Source organism: Heterodontus francisci, chromosome 1 (assembly GCF_036365525.1).
Source record: "Heterodontus francisci isolate sHetFra1 chromosome 1, sHetFra1.hap1, whole genome shotgun sequence".
NCBI lineage: Eukaryota > Metazoa > Chordata > Chondrichthyes > Heterodontiformes > Heterodontidae > Heterodontus > Heterodontus francisci.
In genome coordinates, this window is record NC_090371.1 from 227,747,505 (window position 1) to 227,768,694 (window position 21,190).

The 21,190-nt window shown below is 43.1% G+C and overlaps 1 protein-coding gene across 1 annotated transcript in view; it reads right to left on the minus strand.

Moving 5' to 3' along the window:
• LOC137371504 (acid-sensing ion channel 5-like) overlaps positions 1–21,190 on the minus strand; it is a 109,537-nt gene that overhangs the window by 45,101 nt on the left and 43,246 nt on the right. The window contains exons 5-8 of the mRNA XM_068034239.1: positions 17,581–17,730; positions 10,631–10,778; positions 7,779–7,835; positions 3,939–4,107 (exon numbers count right to left, since the gene is read on the minus strand). Coding sequence (XP_067890340.1) covers positions 3,939–4,107; positions 7,779–7,835; positions 10,631–10,778; positions 17,581–17,730 — 524 coding nt within the window. The remainder of the gene's footprint in view (positions 1–3,938; positions 4,108–7,778; positions 7,836–10,630; positions 10,779–17,580; positions 17,731–21,190) is intronic.

Below are 21,190 nucleotides of genomic sequence, written 5' to 3' on the forward strand. Positions count from 1 at the left end.
AGCAGTAGTAGATTCGCCAACTTTAAGGGAATTTAAGTGGTCATTGGATAGACATATGGATGAAAATGGAATAGTGTAGGTCAGATGGTTTCACAGGTCGGCGCAACATCGAGGGCCGAAGGGCCTGTACTGCGCTGTAATGTTCTAATTCTAATTCTAATTCTAATTCTTTGGTTACATTTTATTCTGGCTAGTTCCCTTCTCATTTTATTGAAGATAGCCCTCTTCTAATTCCTTCCTTCCTTCCTTCCTCCCTCTGCAGGACTGTAATCCATCACCCTTGAAACCATTTTAGAAATCTCTTCTGTACCCTGTCAAAAGCCTTCAAGTCCTTCCGACAGTGTGCTTCACAGATTTGGACACAATACACCAGCTCAGGTCCAACTACTGTTTTATATAGGTTTAGCATAACTTCCTGGATGTTGTACTTTATACTTCTATTTATAAAGCCCAGGATCACATATGTTTTACTAATTGTTTAGTTAACCATTCCTACCACCTTTAAAGGTTTGTGCACAAACAACCCCAGTTCTCTGTTCTTTCAGCCCTTCAAAATTAGATAAAGTAGCTTGCATTCTCTGTCCTCATTTTTCCTGCCAAAAAGTATTGCCTCACACTTTTCTGCTTTGAATTTCATCTGTCATGTGTCTGCCCATTCCACCAGCCTGTTTATGTCCTCTTGAAGTCTAGTGCTGTCTTCCTCACTGTTTAATACACTTGCAAGTTTTGTGTCATTGGCAAATTTCAAAATTATGCCCTGTACAAAAATTCAAGTCATTAATGTATATTCAAAACAGTAGTGTCCTAATACTGAACCCTGGGGAACTCCACTCTATACCTCAGTGTACTCTGAGAAACAGCCATTCACTACCACTCTTTCCCTAAGCCAAATTTGTAACCACGTTGCTACTGCCCCTTTAGCTCATGGGGTCAATTTTGCCAACAAACCTAAATGTGGCATTCAAAAGGGAATTAGATAGTTATATGAAAAGGAAGAATGTGCAGGGCTCTGGGGAGAAGGCAGGGGAATGGAACTGAGGGAATTGCTCTTTCAGAGAGTGAATGCAGACACGATGGGCCAAATGGCCTCCTTCTGCACTGTAACGATTCTGTGATTCTGTAATTCTATGGTGCTTTATTAAGTGCCTTTTGAAAGTCCATATACACATCAGCTGCCTGTCCTCATCTGCCTACTTATTACCTCATCAAAAAACCCAATCAAGTTAGTCAAACATGATTTGCCCTTAACAAATCAGTGTTGGCTCTCTTTCATTTGTCCAAGTGGCTGTTAATTTTCTCTCGGATTATTATTCCCCACCACTGATGTTAAACTGACTGGCCTGCAATTTCTAGGTTTATCCTGATCTCCTCTTCTAAACAAGAGTGTAATGTTTTCAATCTTCCAGTCCTCTGGCATCTAAGGAAGATTATGGTCAGCACCTTAGCAATTTCTATCCCCTTATTTCCCCCAACTGTCAAGGATGCTCCTCCCCATCCAGACTTGGTGACTTATCATCAATACTGCCGGCCTTTTAGTACCTCCTGTATATCTAATTTTATCTCATGCTGTATACCAACAATCTCCTTATTTCCTGTAGCTTTGGCAAAGTTCTCTTGCTTGGTAAACATTGATGTAAAGTATTTCAGCCATGCCTTATGCATCTGCCACTTTAGGGACCAAAATGGAGATCTCTTGGTGGAGGCAGAATGCATGGCTAAGGAAGAGATGTGCTCCATTAGCAATCCTAACAGCTAGCTAAAAAACATATTATATGTGATAAAGTCACCTGCCTGTCTCTTGGCAGGTCCAGTCAGATCTGTGTGGGAGTGAAAGGGAAGAAAATAGGATCATGATCGTGTGTGGCCACATTCTACTAATAAAGTAATGTTTGACAAATGTTGCATAGATTAATATTGTTTTGCCAATGTTTTACGCTCATCAAGCCAAGGGATGTTTGTGCTGAGGAAATTAACATTTTCCTATTTCTGGTAATCAGTGTTAGTACCAGGTTGATGTACATAAGGCAACCGCAGAGTACATAAGCACATAAGGAATGGGAGCAGGAGTAGGCCATTTGGCCCTCAAGTCTGCTCCACCATTCTACTAGATCATAACTGACTTTCCACCTGAATTCCATCTTCTCGCACTATCTCCATATCTCTTAATTCCCTTTGTCTCCAAAAATCTATCAACCAGATATCATTGATTTTCACCTTTGTCATTAATGTCCTATTACCTTTACTGCTCTCACTGTCCCTACCAGACCCACTTTGCTAATTTTTACCCAAAATGCTGCTCTATTTTGAGTCTTGACATTTCTCATGCTGCTTTTGAATTTACCCTTTCCTGAATCCTTCCTGCTCCCTTTATTAGATTAAAGCCTTATCTACTGCCCTCGTTGTTCAATTTGCCAGGACACTGGTCCCGGCCTAATTTAAGTAGAGCCCATCCCATTAGAACACTTCCCTCTTTCCCCAGTACTGGTGCTAGTGGTTCACAAAGTGACTCTACATCAGCAAAGTGTTCAAACTACAATCTCAGAAAAATTCCTTACTGCAGTAACGTAGAATTTTTGCTTCACATTTCAGCCAGCCTGTGGTCCATTTGAACATAAATAGCTGTAAATAGTAGCTCTATGCTGTCGAACTAGATTGAGGATGTTTAATCTTGTTTCCTGTAAAATCATTGATCAATCCGATCTAGATTTCAGCCAGGGATTGGGGTTATAAACAGCCACTACGTTAATAGACTAGCAGGTAGAAGGGGTCTGGCCCTGACCATTAAGTGACGCCCGACATAAAACTACCTGTATATAAAAATGTGATGAAGCAATCTAATTGAGAATAGTTTTTCTTTTTTTGTTGACACATTTGTGGTACAGTGAGGCTAAATGCTCTGTTAATTTGGATATGTAATATGAGTAACTAACATTTTTACACATTCTAATGAAATTCATCTCTCCACTATTTTAAGAAAACCTGCTTAATAAAAGGGTTTACCCCTTTGTTAAAATAGCAGACAAAGTAATTTAATTTGAAGGTGTTAGTGTGCCTGTTCCTAATGTCACAGAGCATGATTTTGAGCTCATAGAGTCATAGAGTTATGCAGCACAGAAACAGGCCCTTTGGCCCATTGTGTCCGTGCCGACCATCAAGCACCTAACTATTCTAATCCCATTTTCCAGCACTTGGCCCGTACCTTGTATGCTATGGCGTTTCAAGTGTTCATCTAAGTACTTCTTAAATGTTGTGAGGGTTTCTGCCTCTACCACCCCTCCAGATTCCAACCACCCTCTGGGTGAAAAAATTCTTCCTCAAATCCCCTCTAAACCTCCTGTCCCTTACCTTAAATCTATGCCAATATAATAAAAGCAAAATACTGCGGATGCTGGAAATCTGAAACAAAAACAAGAAATGCTGGATTCACTCAGCAGGTCTGGCAGCATCTGTGGAAAGAGAAGCAGAGTTAACGTTTCGGGTCAGTGACCCTTCTTCGGAACCTATGCCCCCTGGTTATTGACCTCTCCGCTAAGGGAAAAAGTTTCTTCCTATCTAACCTATCAATACCCCTCATCATTTTGTACACCTCAAGCATGTTCACCCTCAGCCTTCTCTGCTTGAAGGAAAACAACCCTAGCCTTTTCAGTCTCTCTTCATACCTGAAATGCTCCAGCCCAGGCAACATCCTGGTGAATCTCCTCTGCACCCTCTCCAGTGCAATCACTTTCTTCAAAGAGGTATGATCGAAAGGCCATGAGCTATATTTTTTCAAACCCTGCAATGGTTGTAACATCTCAAGCAGTGCATGTGCAATATTCTGATAGGCCATCTGCTGTCTATCAGGTGTTAGGGGTGGCACAGGGGTCTCACAAAATTCCATCCTACAAATACAAGCATCTACATCTTTAATCTGTTTAGGAATAGGCAACATTACTCACCTGATATACTGGTTGCTTTTCTGAAATTTTTTGGACAGAAACTGCAATCCTCTGTGACTTGGAAAAGTGGAGTAAGACACAGTGGGGGAGTATTTGATATCTTCGCATGGAATTGGACAGCTGAAGCTGTGCGCGCCTGCTTTGCAAAGTCCCTTTTTTCCTATGTAACCTTGAATATAAAACAGACAATGCAAATTGTTTCTATTTTTAATGAATAGTTGATGATATTCATAACACAAAATCCATGCTGCAATTTAATAAACGTAATTTCTTCTAAAGCAGAAAACTTAAATCTCTGTGTTCAATTCACAAAGGTGTATATTTGAACTTAGTCCCAAAGGCGGATGTGCCCCAAAATTATTTTAAAGATATATGTGGCAAACTTCCTTGGAGCTGCTCTCTCTCCACCAATGGTAGGGCTGCAGAAACCATATTTGCTAAAAATTCCTCAAGGTCAAAAGACAGAGGCAAGTTGATCACATGAGATTGGTCCTAGAGACTTAGCTGAATATTTAGGGCCTCAATGAAAGGAATCAATCTTTGGGTCAGATGTTTTACAGACTTCCTTAATGCACAGTACTTTGCTCCATTGAAATGGTTCTCTTCTGCCTGTTTTACATCTGTAAATCAGGTGCCACAAGGATCAATTTTATCTCATTGTAAGTGAAAAGAAGACAACACCTCTTTTCCATTAAAACGGCCAGATGCTGGAAAAGAAGTTCCTAATCTCGTTCAAGTGACATTTCTATATGATACATTACAAAATATTCTGGCTAATGCATTGAAACGTTTACTTAACAGGATTCTCCAAACAACAAAATGTTGGCAGGGATGCGGGAAGCAATGTGTCCTTTAATTTTAAGTACTCTTTCAGTTCTTTTGATGGGGGAGCACACATATTTACAAATTTTGAAAATGTCCTTGTATGTTACCCAACTTGCTTACTGTGTAGTGCAGATTTAATTCATAGACATCAAGATGATATTACATTCCAGCTATCATTTTGAATGAGTTAGCTTAGCTGTGCTGGGATGGCAGTGGGGAAGAGAGGGATAGGGGTAAAATTGCCCTCTGTGTCACTAGACTATGCAGAAGGGAAAATAAAATTGACCAATGTGTCTGTCATTGTCAAATGAGGGACCAGATTATCATTTGTAATATAGCCCACTGACTTTTCATGTCATTGGAATCAATGAAAGAAAATTGGTGCCAGTTCTGCAATAGACAAACTGTCTGCTCTGCCAGGTAGTAAAGATGGAAATGTACTCTCATATGCCTGGACATCAGAAGAGGACAGGATTAGGTTCAACTGTGATGAACTCCATGACAGAACATTCATTCTCCACGCTCACGCATAAAGAATGTCTATTTAGCCGAGGTATGGGAGGGCTGCTATTGCACATGGATCCTGAGGATAAGCCATTGCTTTTAGTACAGGAGAAAAGTGAAAATTGGAGGGAAAAAGGGACTGAGTAACATTGCAGATTTTTGACAACAGCAATGTACATGTACCATGTACATGAGCACTTTTTTTTGGAAAGTTCAAAGGGGTGGAAATTCCATGGACCCTTTTGAGGGAGTATAAGTGCAATGGGGCAGGATTTCCAGTGTCACCTTATGCTGTTGACCCCATCCCAATCCTGGAAATAGGGTCATTGGGATATTCGGGGTGGGCACCGGTGCCTATAATCGGGCAGTACAGAAGCCTACTCACTGAGGAAGCAAAAGTCAGAGTGGCAAGCTTCCACCTTAAAAGGGGACACTCTAGGTCTAGATTAGGTCAAAGAACATTTGCCTTAAGCATTTGCCATCAGAGAGCAGAGGCAGAGCTTACTATAGGTCATCAATCCTTCTGGCATCAATTACCTTCCTTTTCAGTGCTGATGGTACCTTCCTAAAACCAGATTAAGACCAACATTTACTCTCAGGATTGACCTGGAAATTGTTCCAGACATGCCACCAAAGAGCCAGGTAAGTGGAATGGGGATGACAGAGGCCCATGCCCCTACTTGTAGGGTAAATGATAAGGGTTGGAAACCTGGTGGATCCAAGCTCTGCCCCAAACTGGGACATCCTTTCTCAAATTTCACCCTAGCTCTGCCTCAGCTGCTGGCAAAATGTTGACCTCTGTTATTTCAAGTTAGATCATGTCCTGTAGTTACCCAAGATGATTTCTTTGGATCCTGATACAGCACACATGTAAAATCAAGCTAAGGCTGGATCTTTTCCATAAATATGGTTTGTTTAAGTGTAGAAAAGTAAAATCCTATGTGGCCATTTGATACAGAAACATGTATCATTTAAAATGCATTCATATGCTCTGTGCATTATCACCTTTTCATATTGGCAAAACGACTTGTGGAAAAATGTTTGCAAGCAAGTTTTAATCTGTGGATATTCTTGCCAGTGGATATTTCCTTTGGGGCATTTAAAAATTTTTATTTATTCATTCTCTGGATGTTGGCATCACTGGCAAGTTCAGCATTTATTGCCCATCTCTAATTGCTCTTGAGGTGGTGGTGGTGAGCTGCCTTCTTGAACTGCTGAAGTCTGTGTTGCGAAGGCACTCCCACAGTGCTGATGTATGACTCCAGCCAATGGAGTTTCCCCAAATCCCATTATTTTCAATTTTACTAGCACTCCATTGCCTTTACTGCATCCAGTGCACTGAGAAGTGGCTGAAGACTTGTTCTGCCATGGCGGGGAATTCAGCTCTGTTTTTAGCATGCCGCTTCCATTGTTTAGCATCCTTTGCTGTAGCTTCACCAGGCTGACACCTCATTTTTAGGTACATCTGGTGCTGATCTTGGCATGCGCTCCCAAGCTTTTCATTGAACAAGGGTTGGCCCCTTGGTTTGATGGAAATGGTCGAGTGGGGAATATGCTGGGCCATAAGTTTGCAGATTGTGGTGGAATTCAAAAATGCTGTTATTGGTGATCCATAGTAACTCATGGATGCCCAGTTTTGAGCTGCTGGATCTGTTCTGAATTTATTCCATTTTGCACTGTGGCAGACGACATGATAGAGGGTATCCCCAGTAAGAGGTTCTTTGTCTCCCCAAGGACTATGCTGTGTTGTTCCTACCAATTTTGTCATAGACAGATGCATCTGAGACAGATAGATTAGTGAGAATGAGCTTTTTCCCTCTTGGAAGTTTTCTCTACACCTGTCCAGTCTGGCAGATATGTCCTTCAGAACTTGATGAGTTTAGTCAGTCGTGGTGCAACTAAGCCACTCTCGGTGATGGACATTGATATCCCCCAACGAGAGTACATTCTGTGCCATTGTAACCCTCAGTGCTTCTTCCAAGTGGTGTTCAACATGGATTCATCAGGTGAGGGAGTGTGGAAGATGGTTATCAGCAGCAGGTTTCCTTGTTAATGTTTGACTTGATACCATAACACTTCCTGTGGTCTGGAGTCAATGTTAAGGACTCCTAGGGCCCCTCCGTCCTGACTGTATAGCACTGTGCTGCCACATATGGTAGATCTGTCCTGCTGGTTAGAAGGGAATGGATGTTGATGGAGTAGTCTGGGATACTGGCAGATAGATGAGTAGGACTATGTCAGAATGGTGCTCAAATAATATGTGTCCCAATTGTCCAAATCCCTGATGTTAATAAGGAGCATTTTGCGGATCGATTGGGCTGGGTGTGCCTTTGTCACTTCCAAATCCGATGCCTAGATCATCTCCTAATCTGATTTGTATTGCTTTGGTTAAGTTTATTATTAATAAATCAAATTTCACTGTCTTGCCTTACTTTACCACTTCTGTTGAGATGATGTGAACCGAAAGAAAAGAAAATTAATTTGCTTTTGCTTTCAAGGCACGATACTTACGCAGAATGGGATATGCACAGTTGTAATACTTTTCTGGTTCACATTCAGGCCCATTTCCTGGAAAAAATGCATTTAACAATGTTAAAACTGTTGCATGTAATAACCACGTAGGCAATTATTGCTTTGCCAAGTTGAGGGGAGATTGAAACTTCAGGCTAAATTGTATTAAGGCTGTGCCATCGATTAATTACATGTACTTTATGACCACATTGCTGTTGTAATTGGTCTGACACCATTGTGTACAATATATTGGTCTCTCTTTTAGTAGCTCAGCAGGGCTTTTATGGTGTGCAACTGGCCAAAATGTAGCAAAACCATTAATGGCCTACTTCTATTCTTATGTTTCTATGCTGCACCAGAGCCATTACCATTGTAGATTTACTGCTTTTGTAGCTACCATGGTGCTGAATAAACCTCTGTGGTGGCACCACTCCTCCAATAACATCATCTCTAGCCCCAACCCCTGAGCTCAAACTGCACATTGAATGCCACCTATGAGGTGGTGCCATTCCGCCAATGCTACTATCTCCAACACTAATCTCTAGTTAGTACCACTCTGCCATATTTCTTAAACATTTACAAACCAAAAGTACCCTTTTACTTAGAAATCACTGGTGGAAGCGTAGGAGTTTGCAATGACCTTACTGAAGCTTTTCTTTTAGTGTTAAATTCCACGTCTAAAGAATGAATAACCATTAAATTTTAGTTGCCATATCCTCCTCTGCTCAATCGTAGTTCTTTGATGTAGATATAAAACATGCCATAAGATAAATGGGAGTCTTTTGATGCACATTATCTGCGTTCTAGCAAAGTGGATTAAAAGATTTTTTTTGTCATAGCAAATAGAACGGTGCTTAGAATATTTGCTAGCCTCAACACAAACAATAGTGCAAACAATTTAGTATTGTCTTTCACCCTTTGTTCACAGGCCCTGTTTCTGTCTGAAAAGGAAATATATACATGACCATATTGTTGCTAATGCTCATTATAACTCCGACCAGTTTCTAAAAATAATGATGATTTAAAACATACATCCAATTTCCATGGAGTTTCTAAATTTTCCATTGCTTGATCCTACCTAATAGGAGATGCTAAAGCTTTGCTCAGCTTTGAAATTTTAGAAATGATATTGATAGAAATATGACTGGCCAATTGAGAAAGTCATTAAAATATATGGAAACTTCCCAAACAATCATATTCAGTAAAGTCAGTAACTGATTTGTATAAGAGAACGCTGGGAGTGAAATTCAATTCCAATATAAAACAGGCAGCATTGTATCAGCCTTCAGTTGTACACCCGCCTGATATTCTTTATTGAAAAAGAAATAGGATAGACTGTATAATGGGCATTCAATCTGTTATTTATCCATTATGTACCCCACTGAAATTAAATTTCATTTCCCAATGGGGTAGATTTTCACCTGGTGGAAATCTCGGTCGGCCTGCTGGGTGCAGGATGCCAACTGGCCACCTGATATTCCTGGCGGGAAGAATGGAAGGTTGTGGGTGGAAAACAAGCACATCAGAGCAACCAGCTCACTATGGACCAGTCAGCCTCAAAAATGGAAGTATGCAGGTCTGTGGAGGAGTGGGGGTTCAATTTCGTGAGTGGGGTATACCCAGAGCTGCAGTGGCCCAGTCTGGTTTTGTGGAGCTCAGAGGGACACTCCTAATCCTCCCAGCCCCACAAAAATACTGAAAAATTGTATCTTTGGGCTTCTATTTAGCTGGACTGCCAGATAATACTGGGCAGAGTATATATGGTGCACACTACACCCAATAATGCCCTAAAATGCCAAACGGAATCCTACGTACGCCATAGCACCCGAATTAGCATACTGGGGAGAATCTTCCCCTTCCTGCTGGGGCAGACTTCAAGGCGGGACCAGGAGGAATTTCAGAGAAGTATGTGTTGGGTCAGAGGGCGGATGCATTCCCGCCTCCAGACTGTCTACCTGGAGGTGGGGCAGCACTGGCAGTGGCTACCTGCCTGGCAGCAGTGGGAAGCCAATCTGCATAACTAAATGCCCATTTGTGGGCTGATTAGGGCTGTCACTGGGATCTTCCTGGTGGCGGATGGGCCCCCCACTGAGGGCCATTCCTGGTGGATGCCTGGAGGCGGCTGGCTTGTGGGTATCATGAGGCCTCCTACAATCACCACCCCTGCCCCCCCCACCAGAGCTGCAGCCATCAGTGGGCCACAGCTGTTACCGCCGGCCATTCTTTGGAGACATTTCCCTACAAAGGGGTGGCCTCGCAGCTATGGACAGAGTTTTTTTTAAACACATCTAAACCACTTCAGAGGGTGTCTTAAGATGGAGGTGCCCTTGCATTTCCCCCTCTGACAGTGGTAGTACCCACCTCTGGCGGTGGAATTGCCATCCTTCCAAGGCTGCAGGCCCTCTGGTTGGGCCTGCAGCCTCAGGGACCTGCCTACCCTCTGTAATTGGATGGCAGACCAGGGGGTAGCCTCTTAACTGGCCTCATCCGGGAAGATCTCCCAGGTGGTCACCCTGCCAGTCATAGCGGGGTCAGGAACTGGAAGTGGTCCCTAATCACACTCAGAGCCTAAGAGCAGAAGATTCTGCCCAGTGAAAACGTTCACCAATCTGCCGGCAAGCAGATATCCTGGGGTGTGGGGGGAAAGAGATTGCAGCAGCCGCAAGAATGGCAGGATCATTCACCACCATTTTTGGGTCAGTACCATCCCATTTCCAGTGGGCAGGAGGCCTCAAAACCTCCAATTATATCTTGAGTATTCTAATTTCACCACAGTGTAAAATCGATATGTAAGACCTTAAAGGGAAAGTCTTCTGGCCCACTTTAAATGCACTTTGAAAATGTTTACCAACCTGGTAGCAGAAAGGGTATGCAGCCGCAGTGTTCTTTTATATACTTTGATTTACACTCTTGTAAACAGCCATAAGTTGTATAAGTGTCATGATATTCTAGCTGTATGTTGGGATTACACTCTCCCCATGGATACTCCTGGTTTATCGTCTGCAAGAAACATTAAACCTGAAAGGTTCTTCCAATCATCAATATTGATCCAAGATACACATTATCAGTTGCAGCTGTATTGTCACAGAGCACTATGGAAAAAATATTAACTATTTAAATATCTATCAGCGAAAATACCTATTTAACACTTTAAACTAGTTAAATAAATAGAATAAAATAGTTTAAAATATTTACATCTTTTAAATAAATTAATTCAAAGTATTACACCTACCAAACCAAGAAGAAAAGAAATCAGACTTCAAAACCATAGTGATGGCATCAAGAAAGTATTACTAAATTAGGTAAAAAATCAAAACTTCACTATCATATCTTGCCTCTATCTGAAGATCTATGCCTGAATGCTCACCATTGCTGAAGAGAGAATCCAAGATCAAACTTTATTTTTGGCAGCATTGTTCTTAGATAAATTCCATTTCTCACCATTGAAAGTTAAGCAAAAATCTTGCATCAAATAGTCTCACTGACATAGCAGAGATCCTAATCAGAGAATGACAAAGACAATGAAAGAGAAGTTTGAATAGCACCAGAAACCTGGTCGGTGTGCCCAGTTACGTGAAGGAGAGACACCAGTGAAAAGCAAGGAGGAGGAAGGTTATCGGGGGTAGGTGGAAATGTGGAGTAATCAGTTCAGCCATGAACTTATTGAATGGTGGAGCAGGCTCCATGGGTCGAGTGGCCTACTCCTGCTCCTAATTCGTATGTTCGTATGTAGTAAATGGGTGCTTGTTCCTCATTTGATTAGGATTGGCAAACTACCAGCACTACTCTGCCAATTTATGGATAGTCTGCCAATTGGAGGAGGCAGGAAATCAGGGGTCAGTGACACCAATTAAAGGCTATCTGCACCTCATAAAGGGAAATTGCACTTGAGCTGCTTTCATTTGAAATAGAGTTGAACAGTAAAATTGGCAGCCAGAGGATGCAAGAAGGTTCTCTTGATTTTCAGATGCTTCTGTAGTGGTGTTGATGGGGATGAGCTGGATGAAGGAATGGCTGTTCACTAAAAGTGGCAAGAGTGTGCCCAGGCAAGTTGCATAGAACCAATAGGTAGAGCTGGCAGAGCAGATAAAAACTTATAGCATAACACCCAGGATTTGCCTCTAAAGCTGAAGAAGTTTAGTGATTTCACCAGAGCTACTAATTTAAGATTCTGACTAACGTCTCTTCATCTCTACTTATTCCAGCGCCACATGAAGCCTCAGTATTCCCAAGTCTTCTCTCTCACTTCTCACCACTCACGTCCTTTCACAGTAGCACATTTCACTGAACTTCAGTCTGCATCTATTTGTGCACTCTGACCCTGCTACTGTCCTCACAACTACTTCTCTCTCATACTAACTGTATACTATCTTTCACGTTTAGCGACACTATTCTATGCTGACAGAAATATTATCACAACCTTTCAAAGTCACAGTCTCTTCTTACATAGATTTACATTAAATTTTTCAGTGCAGAAAGAAGCCATTTGGCCAATAATCTATGCTGGCATTTATGCTCCACACAAAACTCCTCCTACCTTACTTCATTTCACCATATCAACATATCCACCCATTCCTTTCTCTCTCTAGCTTCCCCCTGAATTCATTGATGCTAACGGCCTCAAGTGGTAGTGTGTTACATATTCTCACCACTCCCTCAGTAAACAAGTTTCTCCTGAATTCCTTAATGAATTTACTAATGACTATATTATTTTTAGCCTGATGATAGTTCTGATGAAAGGTCACAGACCTGAAACGTTAACTTTGCTTCTCTCTCCACAGATGCTGCCGGACCTGCTGAGCATTTCCAGCACTTTTTGTTTTTGTTTCAGATTTCCAGCATCTGCAGTATTTTGCTTTTATTATTTATAGCCCTTGGTTTTGTATTCCACCTTCAGTAGAAACATCTTCTTTATGTCTGCACCCTATTAAACTGCTTCATAATTTTAAGGACTTCTATCAGGTCACCTGTATAGAGAAAAGAGTCCCAACCTGTTCAGTCCTTCTTGATAGTTATATCCACTCAGATGTGATATCATATTTGTAAATCTTCTTTGCACTTTCTGCACTGCTTCTATATCCTTTTTGTAATATGTAGACCAGAACTGTGCACAATACTGTGGTCTAATCAAGGTTCTAAATACTTTCCCTGATTTTGAATAATATTTCCCTAGAAATGTTTGTTTGCTTTTTATGGCTTCATTAACCCAATTTGCTACTTTTAATGATTTGTGAATCTGTATCCTGAGATCCCTTTGCTCCTCTTACCTTATTTTCCAAAGAGTAGGTGGCCTCCTTCGTCATCCTACCAGATTGTACCACCTCACAGTTATCTCTATAGAAATTCATTTAGAATTTACACAGCCATTCAACAAGCTTATTAATGTCCTCCTGTATTTAGTCACAATCTTCCTCAGTGTTAACTAAACTCTCCAATTTAGTGTGATCTGGGAATTCTGATATTATCCTTCCACTTCCAAATCTTTTCTGTAAATGGTGAAGAACAGTGTCCCAGTATCAATCCTTGTGGAACACTGCTTCTTACCTACCGTTAGTCTGAGTAACTGCCTTTAACCCTTACTCTCTGTTTTGTAAATAACTAACAGGAAGAGGAGGTTCCACAAATATCCCCATCCTCAACGTCGGGGGAGCCCAGCACATCAGTGCAAAAGACAAGGATGAAGCATTGCATCCATCTTCAGCCAGAAGTGCCAAGTGGATGATCCATCTCGGCCTCCTCCTGAGGTTTCCAGCATCGCAGATGCCAGTCTTCAGCCAATCCGATTCATTCCACGTGATATCAAGAAACGACTGAAGGCACTGGATACTGCAAAGGCTTTGGGACCCTGACAACATTCTGGCAATAAGAACAAAGAACAGTACAGCACAGGAACAGGCCGTTCGGCCCTCCAAGCCTGTCTAAACTAAAACCTTCTGCACTTCCGGGGTCCGTATCCCTCTATTCCCATCCTATTCATGTATTTGTCAAGATGCCTCTTAAACGTTGCTATCGTACCTGCTTCCACCACCTCCCCCGGCAGCAAGTTCCAGGCACTCATCACACTCTGTGTTTAAAAACTTGCCTCGCACATCCCCTCCAAACTTTGCCCCTCGCACCTTAAATCTATGTCCCCTAGGAACTGACTCTTCCACCCTGGGAGAAAGCTTCTGACTATCCACTCTGTCCATGCCATTCATAACTTTGTAAACCTCTATCATGTTCCCCCTCCACCTCCGTCGTTCCAGTAAAAACAATCCGAGTTTATCCAACTCTCCTCATAACTAATACCCTCCGGACCAAGCAACATCCTGGTAAACCTCTTCTGTACCCTCTCCAAAGCGTCCACATCCTTCTGATAGTGTGGCGACCAGAATTGTACGCAATATTCCAAGTGTGGCCTAACTAAAGTTCTGTACAGCTGCAGCATGACTTGCCAAATTGTATACTCTATGCCTCGACCGATGAAGAAGACTTGTTCTGCAGAACTAGCCACGCTCCTAGCCAAGCTGTTCCAGTACAGCTACAACACTGGCATCTACCCGGCAATGTGGAAAATTGCCCAAGTATGTCCTGCACACAAAAAGCAGGACAAACCTAACCCTGCCAATTACCGCCCTATCAATCTACTCCTGATCATCAACAAAGTGATGGAAGGGGTTGTCGATAGTGCTATCAAGTGGCCATTGCTCAGCAATAACCTGCTCACTGATGCCCAGTTTGAGTTCTGTTAGGGTCACTCAGCTCCTGACCTCATTGTAGCCTTTGCCAAACAGGGACAAAAGAACTGAAATTCAGAGGTGAGGTGAGAGTGACTGCCCTTGACATCAAGGTAGCATTTGACTGAGTATGGCATCAAGGAGACCTAGCAAAACTGGAGTCAATGGGAATCGGGGGAAACCTCTCTGCTGGTTGGAGCCATACATAGCACAAAGGAAGATAGTTGTGATTGTTGGAGGTCAATCATCTCAGTCCCAGTACATCACTGCAGGAGTACCTCAGGGTAGTTTCCTAGGCCCAACCATCATCAGCTGCTTCATTGATGACCTTTCCTCCATCATAAGGTCAGAAGTGGGGATGTTCTCTGATGATTGCACAATGTTCAGCACTATTCGCGACTCCTCAGATACTGAAGCAGCCCATGTCCATATGCAGCAAGACCTGGACAATATCCAGGCTTGGGCTGATAAGTGGCAAGTAACAGTCACACCACACAAGTGACAGGCAATATCCATCTCTAACAAGAGAGAACCTAACCATCTCCTCTTGATGTTCAATGGCATTATCATTGCTGAATCTTCCACTATCAACATCCTGCAAGTTACCATTGCCCAGAAACTGAACTGGACCAGCCACATATGCTGGGGCTACAAGACCTGGTCAGAGGCTGGGAATTCTGAGGCGAGTAACTCAACCTCCTGACTTCCCAATGCCTGTGCCCATCTACAAGGCACAAGTCAGGAGTCTGATGGAATAGTCTCCACTTGCCTGGATGGGTGCAGCTCCAACAATACTCAAGAATCTCGACACCATTGAAGAAAAAGCAGCCCAGTAGATTGACACCCCGTCCACCACCTTCAACATGCACTTCCTTCACCACCGATGGCAGCAGTGTGTACCATCTACAAGATGCATTGCAGCAACTCACCAAGACTCCTTTGACAGCACCTTCCAAACCCCTACCACGTAGAATGATGAGGGCATGAGTTGCATGGGAACACCACTACCTGCAAGTTCCCCTCCAAGACACAGACCATCCTGACTTGGAACTATATCGCCGTTCCTTCATTGTCGCTAGGTCAAAATCTTGGCACTGCCTTCCCAACAGCACTGTGAGTGTATCTACACCTCAAGTGTTGCAGCAGTTCAAGAAGGCAGCTCACCACCACCTTCTCAAGGGCAATTATGGATGGGCAATAAATGCTGACCTACCCAGCAATGCCCACATCCAATGAATGAATTAAAAAAAGTTTGCTATCCGTTCTGCTACTTATTCTTTGATTCTACAAGCTTTGCCTTCAGTCATGGGCCTACTGTGTCTTCTTAAAGGTCTTTTGAAAGTCCATGTATATATCAACTGCATTACTCTTGTCTACACTTTCTGTTACTTCTGCAAAGAATTCAGTTAGGTTGGGAGGCATGACTTTCCCTTTTGAATTCCATGCCTACTATACTTTTTTTTTTGGTTTCTAGATAGTTTTCCATTACAACTTTGAGCAAAGATTCGAGTATCTTCTCTACCATCAACATTAAGCTAACTGGTTTATAGTTCCCTGGATTTGTTTAATCTCCCTTTTTGAATATAGGAATAGTTGTCTGCTAATTCTCTGACACTATTCCCTTTCCTATCGAATTTATATATCCTCGTGCCTCTATCTTTTTCTTTGATTCAGTGTGTGCACGGATGTACTCAACTGGACTTAGAGTTTTATCTTCTCTAAGTTTGTCTAATTTATCACACAACAGTGAATGGATTTGGACAAGAGAAAAGCCATCGTCCATTCACTTTGTGAGTCCAGTAGAAGAGACTGCCATAGAAACTGTGGGCAGGGGTCACGTCAGGGTCATTGAGATGGGTGAGGTTGGAGGATATGCTCCATTGGGTGTTTGGCCATTTTAACCTCTTTTACTCGTGCAGTGGTTAGCACCGCAGCCTCACAGCTCCAGGGATCCGGGTCCATTTCTGGGTACTGCCTGTGCGGAGTTTGCAAGTTCTCCCTGTGACTGCGTGGGTTTTCGCCGGGTGCTCCGGTTTCCTCCCACAACCAAAGACTTGCAGGTGATAGGTAAATTGGCCGTTGTAAATTGCTCCTAGTGTAGGTCGGTGGTAGGAAATATGGGATTACTGTAGGGTTAGTATAAATGGGTGGTTGTTGGTCAGCACAGACTCGGTGGGCCGAAGGGCCTGTTTCAGTGCTGTATCTCTAAATAAAAAAAAAAATACTCCTCACTGAAATCTCTCTCACACATTTTGCATAATAAGGTGGTGTTGCTTTGAGCTGTCACTCAAATGGCTTTGCTAGCCTTTGTCACTGCTTACTTTTGTCCCTCTCTTCACTTTGAAGATCCAACAGAAGTAGAGGGCCCAGTTGGAACAGAGGAAGAGGAATAAATTGCTCCTGAGCGCACACTGTCACCGAATGTACTCTCGCAGACACTGGCAGAGAAATTGGAACCATGCCGAGTTTACAAAGACAACAAGAAGGCTCTGCACTGGAAAATTCTACCAACAAAAGTGTACTGAGGCAAGAGTAGAGTGATAGGGTGGCCCAAGGAATCACATTGTTGGAGAGTCAGCTCATAACCTCACCCTATTGCAGAGGTTACAGATGCTGGCTTCAAGAGTAAGCTATAGAAGAAGACTGAGTGCATTGGACTGCCTGCCAGTGAATTTGAGCACAATGCTGGAGAGCATGGAGTCATACTTCAACTGTGTAGGTGTACCAGAAGGTCATAAAAATGTTGCCGTCAACCATGGAGCACTCGATCAACTCTATGGACACTGCAGCATTGAAAAAGAATGAAACAAACTGCATTTCTCCCATAGCCTTTCTGTCAATCTAAATGACCAAACATCTATCCCATCCAAAATTCACCCAGCAAACCAAAGGCGTTCAATAAACTGTCATTAACATTTACAAGACTGTAAAATGGTATCCTAATCAATTATTCTCACGTTTAATACCAACAACATTAGCAACAAAACTAGAATCTTATTTGTTTAATTTTAGGCATTCCATCAGATATAGTTCAAAGAATTGAGTTGATGTTTTCAGTTTGTTTTGGGTAGTATTTTTCTATTTACCTTCAATTGGCGTATTGCAGCATAGGCATGCATCCCAGCTCCTGCCATCAAGCCCATTGTCTCAACTTGTGGTGGTTCTTTAGGTGAATGGATAACAAAGGAAATTCCAGCATCAACAAAACCAAGGGAAGGATTATCTGTCATCTTTGGCTACAAATGAATTAAAACATTAATAGCATATGGTTTAATAATAATGTTTATGTTAAAGTAGATATCATGATTATGAACCAGTTTGATATTCCTGAATTAACTCCAATTTAATGTCTTCTTTTCAAGATAGTTTAACAAGTTGATGGCCTTCCTTCAATTATCTAACTATAAGAATATATTTTGAGGCTTCTTCAAAGGGAAAAAAAATGTTTATCAAGTGACTACCTGAGCCAGACATATTACATATTATTTATTTATTTTTTATTCATTCGTGGGATGTGGGCATCGCTGGCTAGGCCAGCATTTATTGCCCATCCCTAATTGCCCTTGAGAAGGTGGTGGTGAGCTGCCTTCTTGAACCACGGCAGTCCATGTGAGGTAGGTACACCCACATTGCTGTTAGGAAGGGAGTTCCAGGATTTTGACCCAGCGACAGTGAAGGAACAGTGATATAGTTCCAAGTCAGGTTGGTGTGTGACTTGGAGGGGAACTTGCAACTGGTGGTGTTCCCATGCATTTGCTGCCCTTGTTCTTCTAGTTGTTAGAGGTCGCGGGTTTGGAAGGTGCTGTCTAAGGAGCCTTGGTCCATTGCTGCAGTGCATCTTGTAGATGGTACACACTGCTGCCAATGTGCGTCGGTGGCGGAGTGAGTGATTGTTGTGAATGGGGTGCCAATCAAGCGGGCTGCTGTGTCCTGGGTAGTGTCGAGCTTCTTGAGTGTTGTTGGAGCTGCACCCATCCAGGAAAGTGGAGACTATTCCATCAAACTAAAAGCAAAATACTGCGGATGCTGGAAATCTGAAACAAAAACAAGAAATGCTGGAATCACTCAGCAGGTCTGGCAGCATCTGTGGAAAGAGAAGCAGAGTTAACGTTTCGGGTCAGTGACCCTTCTTCGGAACTGACAAATATTAGAAAAGTCACAGGTTATAAGCAAGGGAGGTGGGGGTGGGGCAAGAGATAACAAAGGAGAAGGTACAGATTGGACCAGGCCACATAGCTGACCAAAAGGTCACGGAGCAAAGGCAAACAATATGTTAATGGTGTGTTGAAAGACAAAGCATTAGTACAGATTAGGTGTGAATACACTGAATATTGAACAGCAGCAAGTGCAAACCTGAAAAAAAACCTGAAAAAAACTACCTTCCATGACGGTGCTTCTGATATGACCTCCTTTTTCCTCACCCGAGGATTTCCCCCCACTGTGGTTGACAGGGCCCTCAACCGTGTCCGACCCATTCCCCGCACCTCTACCCTCACCCCTTCCGCTCCCTCCCAGAACCGTGACAGGGTTCCCCTTGTCCTCACTTTTCATCCCACCAGCCTCCATATCCAAAGGATCATCCTCCACCATTTTCGCCACCTCCAGCGTGATGCCACTACCAGTCGCATCTTCCCCTCCCTTCCCCTGTCAGCATTCCGAAGGGATCGTTCCCTCCGCGATACCCTGGTCCACTCCTCCATTACCCCCACCACCTCGTCCCCGTCCCAGGGCACCTTCCCCTGCAATCGCAGGAGGTGTAATACCTGCCCATTTACCTCCCCTCTCCTCACTATCCCAGGCCCCAAGCACTCCTTTCAGGTGAAGCAGCGATTTACTTGTACTTCTTTCAATGTAGTATACTGTATTCGCTGCTCACAGTGTGGTCTCCTCTACATTGGGGAGACCAAGCGCAGACTGGGTGACCGCTTTGCGGAACATCTCCGCTCAGTCCGCAAGCAGGACCCTGAGCTTCCGGTTGCTTGCCATTTCAACACTCCCCCCTGCTCTCATGCTCACATCTCTGTCCTGGGATTGCTGCAGTGTTCCAGTGAACATCAACGCAAGCTTGAGGAACAGCATCTCATCTACCGATTAGGCACACTACAGCCTGCCAGACTGAACATTGAGTTCAATAATTTCAGAGCATGACAGCCCCCCATTTTACTTTCATTTTTAGTTATTTTTTCTTCCTTTTTTTTTACATTCTTTTTTACATTTTTTACTATCTTTTTTTGCATTTATTTCATTTCATCTTAGTTTGTTCAGTTTGCTTACCCACTGTTTTTTTCAGGTTTTTTTTCAGGTTTGCACTTGCTGCTGTTCAATATTCAGTGTATTCACACCTAATCTGTACTAATGCTTTGTCTTTCAACACACCATTAACATATTGTTTGCCTTTGCTCCGTGACTTTTTGGTCAGCTATGTGGCCTTGTCCTATCTGCACCTTCTCCTTTGTTATCTCTTGCCCCACCCCCACCTCACTTGCTTATAATCTGTGACTTTTCTAATATTTGTCAGTTCCGAAGAAGGGTCACTGACCCGAAACGTTAACTCTGCTTCTCTTTCCACAGATGCTGCCAGACCTGCTGAGTGATTCCAGCATTTCTTGTTTTTGTTTCTATTCCATCAAACCCCTGACTTGTGCGTTGTAGATGGTGAACAGGTTTTGGGGAGTCAGGAGATGAGTTATTCGCCGCAGGATTCCTAGCCTCTGACATGCTCTTGTAGCCACAGTATTTATATGGCTACTCCAATTCAGTTTCTGGTCAACAGTAGCCCTGAGGATGTTGATAGTGGGGGATTCAGCAATGGTAATGCCATTGAATGTCAAGGGGAGAAGGTTAGATTCTCTCTTGTTGGAGTTGGCCATTGCCTGGCACTTGTGTGGCGCAAATGTTACTTGCCACTTATCAGCCCAAGCCCAGATATTGTCCAGGTCTTGCTGCATTTCTACACGGACTGCTTCAGTATGTGAGGAGTCGCGAATGGTGCTGAACATTGTGCAATCATCAGCAAACATCCCCACTTCTGACCTTATGATTGAAGGAAGGCCAATGATGATGCAGCTGAAGATGGTTGGGCCTAGGACACTACCCTGAGGAACTCCTGCTGTGATGTCCTGGAGCTGAGATGATTGACCTCCAACAATGACAACCATCTTCCTTTGTGTTAGGTATGACTCCAACCAATGGAGAGTTTTCCCCCTGATTCCCATTGACTCCAGTTTTGCTAGGGCTCCTTGATGCCATACTCGGTTAAATGCTGCCTTGATGTCAAGGGTAGTCACTCTCACCTCACCTCTTGAGTTCAGCTCTTTTGTCCATGTTTGAGCCAAGGCTGTAATGAGGTCAGGAGCTGAGTGGCCCTGGCGGAACCCAAAGTGAGCATCACTGAGCAGGTTATTGCTAAGCAAGTGCCGCTTGATGGCACTGTTGATGACACCTTCCATCACTTTACTGATGATTGAGAGTAGGCTGATGGGGCGGTAATTGGCCGGGTTGGACTTGTCCTGCTTTTTGTGTACAGGACATACCTGGGCAATTTTCCACATTGCAGGGTAGATGCCAGTGTTGTAGCTGTACTGGAACAGCTTGGCTAGGGGTGTGGCAAGTTCTGGAGCACAGATGTTCAGTACTATTGCCGGAATGTTGTTAGGGCCCATAGCCTTTGCAGTATCCAGTGTCTTCAGTCATTTC